Here is a 12,785-nt window from a genome sequence, read left to right as displayed (position 1 = left end):
TGAGGATTGATTCAAACAACGTTTGCCATGTTTCGGTCGATATTATGGAGTTAATTCGGAAAAAAGTTTGACGTTTAGGTGACTGAATTTTCGGTTAGTTTCGGTAGCCAAATGCATAGTAACAAAACGGAGCGATTTGTCCTACACAAATAATCTTTCAGGAAAAACTGGACATCTGCAAATTAACTGAGTCTCCTCATTGAAACATCTAAAGTTCTTCAAAGTGTAATTATTTTATTTGAATCCTTTGCTGGTTTTTGTGAATATGCTGCGTGCTAAATGCTACGCTAAATGCTAAGCTAGCCATCAACACTCTTACACAAATGATTGATTTTCTATGGTTCAAAAGCATATTTTGAAAATCTGAGATGACAGTGTTGTTAAGAAAAGGCTAAGCTTGAGAGCAGGTATATTTATTTAATTTCATTTGCGATTTTTAGAAATCGTTAACGTTGCGTTATGGTAATGAGCTTGAGGCTGTAGTCACGATACCGGATCCGGGATGGCTCGGTGCAAGAGGTTTTAAACTCCAGTTGCCTGAGTTAGAGACCGAGATGGTGAGATCTTTGTTGGTGTATCTTAGGGCAAATGTTGGAATGGAGAATATTAACACCCTTGAATATGTTCAGCCGGAGGACATGAAATACCATTTGACGCCAATACAGTGCCGGGAATTGCTTCAGTCCTTCAACCAAAGAGGTGAGATCTTGATCAATAAATGTAACATATTTATGTCATTGTTATGAAAAAAGGTGATATCTAGAACCTAAAATGGTTATTTGGCTGTCCCCATAAGAGAACCCTTTGAAGATCCCTTTTTGATTCCAGGTACATGTACAGTGGGGCAAAAAAGTATTTAGTCAGCCACCAATTGTTCTCCCACTTAAAAAGATGAGGCCTGTAATTTATCATAGGTACACTTCAACTATGAGAGACAAAATGAGAAAAACAAATCCAGAAAATCACATTGTAGGATTTTTAATTAATTCATTTGCAAATTATGTGTAACGGCGTTCGTTTGTTGAAGGAGAGTCGGACCAAAATGCAGCGTGGTGGTTACTCATGTTCTTTAATGACGAATAGCGAATACATGAAATAACTATACAAATACAAAACAACAAACGGAACGTGAAAACCTAATACAGCCTGTCTGGTGAACAACTACACAGAGACAGGAACAATCACCCACAAAATACACAGTGAAACCCAGGCTACCTAAATATGGTTCCCAATCAGAGACAACGAAAATCACCTGACCCTGAATTGAGAACCGCCTCAGGCAGCCAAGCCTAATCTAGACACACCCCTAATCTGCCACAATCCCAATGCCTACAAAAACCCCAATACGACAACACAATAAACCCATGTCAAACCCTGGCCTGAACAAATAATTAAAGAAAACACAAAATACTAAGACCAAGGCGTGACATTATGGTTGAAAATAAAGATTAATAAGTACATTTTTCTTTGTATTTTTTCAAAGGAAATTATGAATGGATAGGATCTGTAACAATGGATAGGACACATGTCCTCCTCCGAGCATCAGTGACCTCCAGGAACAGTGGCCTTTCCTTTTCTCCAACTTATGGCTCTACGACCACTTCAATACTCGTGATTGACAGCCACCTGACTCAAGCTCTCCTGAACAAAGGGACAGATAATTGTCTACTTTTTTAAAAGCCAAAAGACCAAGTTGAGCAGAGAGATCCAGTGCCTGCTAAATGAAACCGACAGTTACAAAAAAGGCGATGACGATCTTACAGCCACTGCTGCCATTCTTTTGTTGATGACCCACTTCAAAGAGAAGGACACATCTCTGTTCCTCTTGGCAGATGTAAGGAATATTGTTTTTATATTTATAGTTTCCATATGGACAATGACCGCAAGCATTACTTCCAAAGTTGTTGCAAAATGGCTTAAGGACAACAAAGTGAAGGTATTGGAGTGGCCATCACAAAGCCCTGACCTCAATCCTATAGAAAATGTGTGGGCAGAACTGAAAAAGCATGTGCGAGCAAGGAGGCCTACAAACCTGACTCTGTTACACCAGCTCTGTCAGGAGGAATGGGCCAATAGTCACCCAACTTATTGTGGGATGCTTGTGGAAGGCTACCCCGAAACGTTTGACTCAGGTTAAACAATTGAAAGGTAATGCTACCAAATACTAATTGAGTGTATGTAAACTTCTGACCCACTGTGAATGTGATAAGAGAAGTAAAAGCTGAAATTTCACATTCTTAAAATAAAGTGGTTATCCTAACTGACCTAAGACCTAAGAATTTTTACGAGAATTAAATGTCAGGAATGATGAAAAACTGAGTATAAATGTATTTAGTTAAGGTGTATGTAAACTTCCGACTTCAACTGTATGTTTTTCGATTTTAGGTCACTGCATCTCAGGTTGATGTCAAGGAGCAAATTCCTTTGCCAGACACACCAAGGCTGATCATGCTTGGTAAAACATGTATTTGATTTAAGGTGGAACAGAAATATATAGTATTGTGGTAGCTATCAAGAGATGTATAGTAAGAATAGACCTACACCCTTACTTTTGTGTATTTCAGGAAATACTCTATTGGGGTTCCTCAAAATGGATCAAGGGGAGAGGGGTCTGTGTTATGGACAGTGCAACTTTGCTGCTGCCCTCTGTGCTCTTCAGCACTTTCTATGTTTTTAACATAGAATAACAGGAGTCGGCCTCTGCAACCTTGGAGCTGATACAGAGGTAAGCATTGAACATTCATTGATCCAATACTTACATTTAGCATTTGTTGGTTACATTGCAGTGATATTTCTCATTGTTATTTTTTCAATGCCTCAACTGATTTCATATATATTTTTTTACCCCTTTTTCTCCCCAATTTTGTGGTGTGCAATTGTTTTAGTAGCTACTATCTTGTCTCATCGCTACAACTCCCGTACGGGCTCGGGGGAGACGAAGGTTGAAAGTCATCCGATACACAACCCAACCAAGCTGCACTGCTTCTTAACACAGCGCGCATCCAACCCAGAAGCCAGCCGCACCAATGTGTCGGAGGAAACACCGTGCACCTGGCAACCTTGGTTAGTGCCCACTGTGACCATCCCTAAACCAGGTGACGCAAGGCCAATTGTGCGTGGCCCAAAGGACCTCCCGGTCGTGACCGGTTACGGCAGAGCCTGGGCACGAACCCAGAGTCTCTGGTGACCCAGCTGGTGCTGCAGTACAGCGCCCTTAACCACTGCGCCCTTAACCACTGAAGGAACCAAATGCACAGCGAAATCAGGAGTGAGCTGCAAAACTGGAAAGGTCATTCAGAGGAAGCCATTGCCAATTGGCCAAAACGCTTTCTCGCAGACCTGAAGGAGTTTGAGTGGAAAAACTCCAACATGTAAGTACACAAACACACACACGTGATGACAATTGACGAATAAAGTTTGTTATCATCTGCCTTTTTACCTAGTGAGTAGTAGTAGTAGTAGTATTGATAGTTGTAGTAGTAGTAGTAGTAGTGATAGCAGTAGTAGTAGTAGTAGTAGTATTGATAGCAGTAGTAGTAGTAGTATTGATAGCAGTAATAGTAGTGATTGTTGTAGTAGTGATAGTAGTAGCAGTAATAGCAATCTCTCTCTATTTTTTCTATTTCCATGTTTGTCCCATATCAGAGGATCAGAGGAGGATCAGAGTTTCAAAAATTGGGGTGATAACCTGCACGCCACTGAGATTTATTCGAGACTTGTTTGCATCTCTCATTATCTCAGAAATCCTGCCATGTGGGCTGGGTCAGCAAATGATCTGCTTGCTCCATCCCAGAGCCTGTGTTGGCTTGAGTTAGCATGCTACTCTGGCTCTAGTCTAGCCCTGCTTTCTCCTCTCTATCCATCCTTCTCTCTCAGCCCTTTCCTCTCTCGATCTCTCTCGTTTCTCTCTCAAAGACAGGTAGGCAAGCAGTTCTTGTTATAATTTTTTGTAAAAATGTCCCACTGTTCAACTGTTTCCCTATTTTTCATTGATCTGTTTATTTTTTTTTCTTTCTTACATAATCCTGTATTGTCAAGAATGACCTATACTGATGTCTTGGTCTGTGTATGGTGAAGTACATTATTGACCAGTATTTGTCAATGTTCTTATCATTGTATCGCTCTCTGTCTCTCTCTCTCCCCTATCTGGAGTTGTAAAATGTTGCTCTTTTCAAATGTTGTTCTTTGCAGTTAAAGTGCAATTCATGTGAAATTCATGTTATGAATTTGAATAAATATATATATTTGTACACAAATGGTTTTTCTTACAATATTACATTCCAGGGAGCTGTCTTCTAAAGACAACCTGCAATGCTGCTTAGTACTGTAAAATAATTGTATTGTAACATCGTTTGTCTGTTGAAGGAAGAGAGTCGGACCAAAATGCAGCGTGTTGGTTACTCATGACTTTAATGAATGAAAAACGCGGTACATGAAATAACTGAAACTAAATACAAAAACAACAGAACGGACCGTGAAACTAATTACAGCCTATCTGGTGACTACAACACAGAGACAGGTACAATCACCCACGAAATACAAAGCGAAACTATGGCTCCCTAAATACGGTTCCCAATCAGAGACAACGATACGCACCTGACTCTGATTGAGAATCGCCTCAGGCAGCCAAGCCTAGGATAGGATAAAGTAATCCTTTTCACCCCCCCCCTTAAAAGATTTAGATGCACTATTGTAAAGTGGCTGCTCCACTGGATGTCTTAAGGTGAACGCACCAATTTGTAAGTCGCTCTGGATAAGAGCGTCTGCTAAATAACTTAAATGTAAATGTAATGTTAAATGTAACAACACCCCTAATCAGCCGCGATCCCAAATAATACAAACCCCAATACGAAAACAACATATAAACCCATGTCACACCCTGGCCTACCCAAACATATAACAAAAACACAAAATACAATGACCAAGGCGTGACATGTATATTACTGTAGGTATTTCCTTGTAAATTTACAGCATTACACTGTCACCATAATTGCCAGTTTAATACTGTAATTTTACAGGGAAAAGTTTTACAGTGTAGCTACAGTGGTGTTAAGAGTGAAAATAGATCATGGAAGCATGTACATGGATATAGACAGTGAGACACACATTCATAGAATATGTCAGATGTGAAAATAACAGTGGAGGCTGGTGGGAGGATCTATAGGAGGACGGGTTCATTGTAATGGCTGGAATGGAATTAATGAAACGGAGTCAAACATGTGGTTTCCAGTCATTACAATGAGCCTCCCACCAGCCTCTGGAAATCATTAATACAATTCAACAGGTCAGGTCAGATGTTATGCAATGTTTCAGAATGTTATTCTAGATGACAGGCACGCCTGACTGTCGATCCATGAAGCGTTGCTGAAATAACCAATTAAATTGCACTATAAACACAGCTGGAACATAGGCTGACTGGTGACTCCATGGTGAAGCATGAGTCCGTATCCAATAATCAGAAGATGATGTCCAACTTGTGTTTTTCTAGGTACTTGCTTAACCATTAGGTGGCAGTGACGATCAGGAGAGAGAAGTGCTGAGGCGCACAACTAGTAGTGATTGCAAATAGGCTGCATTTAGAGCTCAAGCTCTTGAGTTGTATAGTGCTCTGCAGCATTAGGACATAGCCTTGGAGCTATACGCCGTCTGAGCATCATTTCTACCAAAAGACGATACTGCCTTCAAGAAATTATTGCAAAAAGACCTGCACTAGAAGTACGTTGACATTCAGGAGAGGTTTTGGAGCTGACGAGGACAACATGAATTCCTTCTGGATTCACACAATCTGGATCCCGGGGTTCTTTTTCTCCTTTGGATTTCAAGGTATTAGTTCTTTTTTTTTCTATATAATTGTGTTGCTTTAGATGACCAATCACATAATTTCTTCTCAGTTTGGAGTCAGAGGAATTCCTTTTGGGTACCTACGCCTGCTGCGCCTCTGTTTTTGCAGCTTTGATCAGCTTCCTCTGGTGTCTTCTAAGTCTTATTTATCCCTGGTATTTGTGATGTTCGTCCTTGCCTATTTATTGCTCTTGTGACACAAATAGTGAACTTAAGCACACACGGAGACACAAATAGTGAACTTACGCACACATGGAGAAGTAGGCTACACTTACACACACACTGGGGAGGGGGAGATATTGGAAAGTACTTGAAGATGACACCAATACGATTCAAACTGAATGGGGCGTGGTGGCAGAGGAGACTTCAATTGATACAGTAACCTCAATAATTATACATAAAAGTGTCTAATATTAATTTATAAAAGCCTCATTTGACAAGACTAGTTGACTGAGAATACATTTAGGCTATAGCAACGACACTAGGAGTTGCAGGGCAAGGGACATTAGAAGGGTTAAATGAACCAGGCCCATCCCTGCCTAGCTTTAGACAGCTTCTTGTGACGGTATGTGCAGTACAACATCTACACATAACACCAATAGGCCTGAATTGAACAGGTTGCTGGTGTTGTACTAAGGTAATGTCCACTAGTATATAATCCCTCTTTCCACAGTTATTGATGACTGGGTACATCTCTGATGCCCTCATGGCAGCATCCCAGCTACGAACACTAATATAGGAAATTCAAGGGTTGGCCTGCACAGCATTAAAACCTGCTACCTTGTGGTTCTGTCTTTTGGGTGTTCCTGATGATGACCATGTACCCAAAGACCCCTGTATGCAGACTAATTCTAAATGGGTAAATGATTTCCATTGTGACATGACTATTGAAGTAGGTTGTTAATTGTCTGATTCTAAAGGAGTTGTGTGTGCAGTTATGGTGAGCTGTGAAATCCAGCACAGTAGTCAATAAACAACTCAATGGGGTTTAATTAGGAAATGGCTTTGAATGAAACCACAACCTCCTGGTCAACAAAACTAGGGGCTTCCAGCTCTAACTTATGTTAATGTCTAATATATTCTATGAAATACAATGCATGATTCAGCCTTATCATGACAGCAGAATGTATGTTATAGACAACTGCCAGGGGATGTCGTATGACTTCTTCCTAATATACACTAGGTCTGTTTACATGGAACCACAGCAGGAGAGACACAACAAAATGTCCACTTTGATCTGTATGCTTAATCAGTCTGGCCATGTTTCACGCCTTGGGGCGGTGTCACAGGTTGGTGGCCTCGACCATGCCTGGTCCTCCTCGCTGGCCCACTTTTCCTCTTCATCTAATTTTAAATTACCCTTGTTGTATTAACGTAATGCTCATCTGTTAAATTAATTGGTGTAGGCAAGTCAACATGCTGCTCTAAATGCCCACCGTTCATTTATCTTTGGAGATGGAGCCTCTTCTGAGTGCAGTACAGCCAACACGGTTAACTAGTAATGAAACTGCACCATAGATCACTATTGAAGTCAGGAGCATGTAAATATTTAGTATGGCTGCTTCATATTGCACATGTACTGTATTTTCTCTTCATAGAGCACATGTACTGTACTTTCTCTTCATAGAGCACATGTACTGTATTTTCTCTTCATAGAGCACATGTACTGTACTTTCTCTTCATAGAGCACATGTACTGTACTTTCTCTTCATAGAGCACATGTACTGTACTTTCTCTTCATAGAGCACATGTACTGTATTTTCTCATTATAGAGCACATGTACTGTATTTTCTCATCATAGAGCACATGTACTGTATTTTCTCATCATAGAGCACATGTACTGTATTTTCTCTTCATATAGCACATATACTGTACTTTCTCTTCATAGAGCACATGTACTGTATTTCCTCCTTATAGAGCACATGTACTGTATTTCCTCCTTATAGAGCACATGTACTGTATTTGCTCTTCATAGAGCACATGTACTATGTGGGGCTTTCATAGCACATCATATCCAGTAGTGGATTGTTCCCTTACATACTGTATGTTGAAAAAGACATGACTTTGCAGTTGAAATAAGAGGAAGAAAACAGCAGTTTGGCCTTGTGCCTTGCATTTTCTTTCTTTGTTTTTTGGTTCATCCTTTTCTGATGGGAAGAATTAGGAACCTTGCGGTACAGAGTTGTTCAATGGTGTTGATGCTGTGAATCTTTTCTGAGGAGAAATGACTTTTGTCAATTATCCAGAGATGGCATAGCAGAAATTCAGTAGGATAGCTGTGGTAATTAATTCACACTAGGCACCTGGGAGGAACACGATAGTGAAATATGCTTATTCGAAGGAAAATAGTGCCTTCCCCTCGGAAACAAGAGAACGATTCTTAAACAAAGTCAGTGGATGCTGGATTTTGTAATCTGTTGAAATAAATGTCTTTCAGCATGTCAGGGGCACAGGGAATAAGCACACATTCAGAAATGAATTGGAAAGATCGAGTTAAACAGTCTAAATAATGAATGCTCTCGGAGGATTTGTGTTGATGCTCTCTCTCGCCCGGCCTTTCACTGGAGTCCACATTGATCTCTCTTTGGGGACTAGTGATTTTCCTCCCCACTTTAGAGTCCACAGACTCCCCCTATTGGAACAGATACGACTGAATTGACTCGTGTGTTTTGTTGGATCTTCCTGTATTCCAACCATGTCTCTGTGGTTGGTTGTAGGCAAGATGTGGTGGGGGTTCCTCTGAGGTGAGCTGGGCTGGGGAAGGGTGTAAATATTGTGCTGTGGTCACAGGGAGGGAGGGAGAGGGAGAAGCAGAGACAGGGCCTGAGTTGGGTCTGGAATAAACGACAATAGAGACAATCGGAGCAATACACCTTTATACTCCCCCTGCGCCACCTCGCTTTCGGCCTCTTTAATGTCCTCAACTCTTCACTTCTCAGAGCCCCATCCCAGGAAAATTGCAATTATCTCTGTGTTCCCTGTACAAGTCTTCTGGTGCCTGTGATCCTCTGGTAGTTTGGGGTGAAACGGATCGCTAACCGTAAACGTGGTGTGTGTTGGAGGGGCTTCTCTCCTCATCCCTTCAGGTTTATGCACTACAGGGCCTTGATGTGCTCCGTATGGATGTTGTTGGTTTCCAGAGCGCAGGCACAGGAGAAGTTTCTGTGCACTTTGGAGAGGTTTGGAAATCAAAACTGCTGCATACTGGGTCTAAATGCCCCCAGACCTTTGGCATAAAGAGCCGTGTTGACTGCATTTAGGTCTATTACTATCGCATTTTATCGATAGCACGTGGAATTTAGCTGACATGACCTTCACAAAGTGAAAACATATAACACGTAACTCAGTGTGAATTCACAAGCAGGGCCGTAGCCAGGGTCTGAGTTTTAGTGATGCCCGGAGCGGCTGATATCTTTGCAGTTTTAAAAGCACATTTCCTACAATTCTACATGTTTTGCCATGAGTTTGACAATTTCATATCTGAGTTAGAGTGACTAAGAAAATCAATTGGGGCCCCCTGGAGGCCAGAGCCCCTGGGCACGTGCCCGGTCGGTAATTCGGCCATGATTACGACAAGTTTAGATATCTGGCTAGACTAATATACCAATCTAAAAATATTTAACTAACATAGTCGAATTATACTTTCCCACCTCTCAACAGTACGATGAGACCCTGACTGAAATGACAGAGGTCCAGACTTCGGTGTCCTCCTATGTAGCTACAAAGAACAATGGCAAACAAACCGTCTATTCATGCTGTTGAGCATCACACCAAAGCATGTCGACATTTCATCAGAAGGTTGAAACACATGAAAGCAACTGAAGTTTTGAAACCCTAGACAAATTCTAAGAGGTTACATCAATTTCAAGCTCTGGCAAATGTTTTTAATATACTCCTATACCTTTGCATCTCTTTGTTGTTGATTCAAGTGATGCATTTTCAATCAACATCCCACGTGCAAAATTCCCTATATTAGTGTCAACTCATTTTTTCCAATTTGATTTTAGTATCATAATCAATAGTAATATTTCAATAGCTGTATCTCTCTAACTGTATCTCTCTATGGAAGAATCAATCAATCACATGTATTTATAAAGCTCTTTTTTACATCAGCAGTTGTCACAAAGTGCTGTACAGAAACCCAGCCTAAACCCCCAAAAGAGCAAGCAATGCAGATGTAGAACCCTCTTCCAGTGAGAATCATAATCGTAATAGCGGTCATGCAAGTTGGAATCCACATATTTTGTGTTTTATCTGTTTGTTCTCTCAGGGCAAGCTGACATATTCATCAAGGCTGAAATAGGCGAATGGAGAATCTGTACGGAAGCGTAGACGGAAGCCAAAATACACCTCTATATGCAAAAATCTAATCAATTCATCTTCATAAACAATGTTGGAATTCAGCCGATAGATACTCTAATAGAAAAATGAAATGAGGAGACGCGTATTAGTATTATTCCTCTGCCTTCCAGTCCCTGACATTATATTATCTCTGTTTCTGAATCTCATCTTTGAAGTCCAACTTCAGAGGTTTTACTTCCTTTCATAGTGATGCAAATCCAGGATCATCTTCTTGCCTGTATAGAAGTAGTGTACCACTGTTGTAATGAAGGAAGCAGTACTCCTTCTGTGCCTGTCTTGAACAAGCCCGTCTGATCCTGATTACTGACCTCTATAACCGGCCTACTCAAACAATCCTCTGCATTTTTCATCAACCTAATGCTAAGTGCAGTTGTTTCCCAGCTCTTTGCTGTCTGGCTGGATGAGGATGTCGTTGGTGTGTCTTACATGCACACAGTCACTTAGGGTTTATCAGGAGAAAGGACATATTTAGGGAAATATTTTTATGTTTGGTATCTGGGCTAATACAGTGCATTCGGAAAGTATTCAGACCCCTTGACTTTTTCCACATTTTGTTACATTACAGCCAACCGATAACCGATACAGCTAACCGATAACCGATATTTAAAATTTTTGCAGCCTTTTAAGCATTCTAGTACAGTTAAATAGTTAACACACACTCATGGACACAGAGGTCTAAGGCACTGTATCTCAGTGCAAGATGCGTCACTATAGTCCCTGGTTCGAATCCAGGCTGTATCACATCCGGCAGTGAATAGGGCGGGACACAATTGGACTAGCGTTGTCCAGGTTTGGCCGGTGTAGGCCGTCATTGTAAATAATAATTTGTTCTTAACTGACTTGCCTAGTTAAATAAAGGTTACAGACACACCACACTGACCAAAAAGTGATTTTGTTGGCATTTACGTATATGTCCCCATTACCAGTAAAACATAATCAAAACCTATTTTGTTCACTTACTTTCCGTGCTGTGCTGGTTCCTTGTTTCATTTGTTCAGTTATTTCATTCTCAACCAGGATTTCTCATACTATGAAACGCCGTTTGGGTCTTTGTGTGTCAAATAACACTATTTGACGTGTCAAATAAGCTTGTTCACCAATCACGACCTGAATATGACTGCATGTCACATAATAATTTAACACATTCATACATTTTTTAAAGTAGTTATTACACATTGATTACACAATCTGGTCCAGTTGAGCCTCACTAGCCAGATGAAGCTAGCTGGCTGCTTATAATGTTAGCTTTGGGCAACAGGGTTAAGTAGCTGGCTAGCTATTTATTTTCATGAACTGAAGTGCAATTTCAATAGGTTAACAGCACGTGTCTAACAGTTTCTACTAGTCATTGTTTTCAGGCTGGTTGTATTGGTGCTAGCTAGGTACCAAGCTAAAGCTAGCGACCCCAGAAGTTGCGATCGAACGAATAATGATTTATTACCAATGCGGTATTGTAAACACATCGTTCATGGCCGGTGTTTGCTTGTTTGCAGACTTTTTTTGTACAGCTTTGACAGTGCTAGTGATAGTAGTGGTTGCGCTTGGCTTGCACGTGCAAATTCAGAAAACACAACCTTCTATAATAGAATTGTGTTTGACTTGTCAAATGAAAGGCTTATTTGACTCATGAAATAGTGTTATTGACTCGTCAAATAGTGTTATTTGACGTGTGTCTTTGACGTGTGTCTTTTTTGACACGCCAAGACCCAAACGGTATTCCAAAGTATGTCGTGAAGCTAATAGCAGTGAGGCAATAACTGTGTAACTCCAGGTAGGGAAACATGTGTACCGGTGCTCGACCAGATGGCGAAAGACAACATCGCCCATGACAGAGAACTGTTAATTGTCAAGGGCAACGAATTCCATTATCTTGGCATTAATGGATTTCGCCTTTGAGTTGTCTCGCTGACATTTTCTTACTCTTTCAAATGACTGCTCGAATTGTTGACTGCTCGATCCACACAGCTGACATTGTGGGCTAGGTTAGGGAGGCTGTGTTGCATGTGTGGTGCAAAATTTTACGTGGTGTCATTACATCATCTACCTATGTTATATTGGTATGCACAACAACTTTTACATCGGTTTTGCACATCGGCGTGAAACTAGACATCGGGCTGATACCGATAATGGCATTTTTATCTAATATCGGCCAATCCCGATATGTTCACTGATATATCATGCATCCCTAGTTTCAGCCTTATTCTAAAATGTATTAAATCATTTTACCCCCTCATGAATCTACACACAATACCCCATAATGACAAAGACAAACTGATTTTCATACATTTGAGCAAATACTTATTTACATAGTATTCGGACCCTTTGCTATGAGACTCGAAATTGAACTCAGGTGCATCCTGTTTCCATTGATTGTCCTTGATGTTTCTACAACCTGATTGGAGTCCACCTGTGATATATTCACTTGATTCGACATGATTTGGAAAAGCATACACCTGTCCCACAGTTAACAATACAGGACAGAGAAAAAGCAAAGCCACGAAGTCGAAGGAATTGTCCGTAGAGTTTCGAGACAGGATTGTGTCGAGGCACTGATCTGGAGAAGGGTACTAAAACATTTCTCC

General features: G+C 40.8%; 1 protein-coding gene across 1 annotated transcript in view; it reads left to right on the top strand.

Annotated features, from left to right (window-relative positions):
• The first annotated feature begins 5,704 nt into the window (after positions 1-5,704).
• Positions 5,705-12,785, top strand: part of LOC123992957 (limbic system-associated membrane protein-like) — a 1,259,555-nt gene continuing 1,252,474 nt past the window's right edge. The window contains exon 1 of the mRNA XM_046294626.1: positions 5,705-5,823. Within this exon, the coding sequence (XP_046150582.1) occupies positions 5,760-5,823 (64 nt within the window). The 5' untranslated portion in view covers positions 5,705-5,759. The remainder of the gene's footprint in view (positions 5,824-12,785) is intronic.

The sequence above is a fragment of the Oncorhynchus gorbuscha genome, linkage group LG13 (genome assembly GCF_021184085.1).
Source record: "Oncorhynchus gorbuscha isolate QuinsamMale2020 ecotype Even-year linkage group LG13, OgorEven_v1.0, whole genome shotgun sequence".
Taxonomy (NCBI): domain Eukaryota; kingdom Metazoa; phylum Chordata; class Actinopteri; order Salmoniformes; family Salmonidae; genus Oncorhynchus; species Oncorhynchus gorbuscha.
This window is presented reverse-complemented; position numbering and strand designations above follow the sequence as displayed.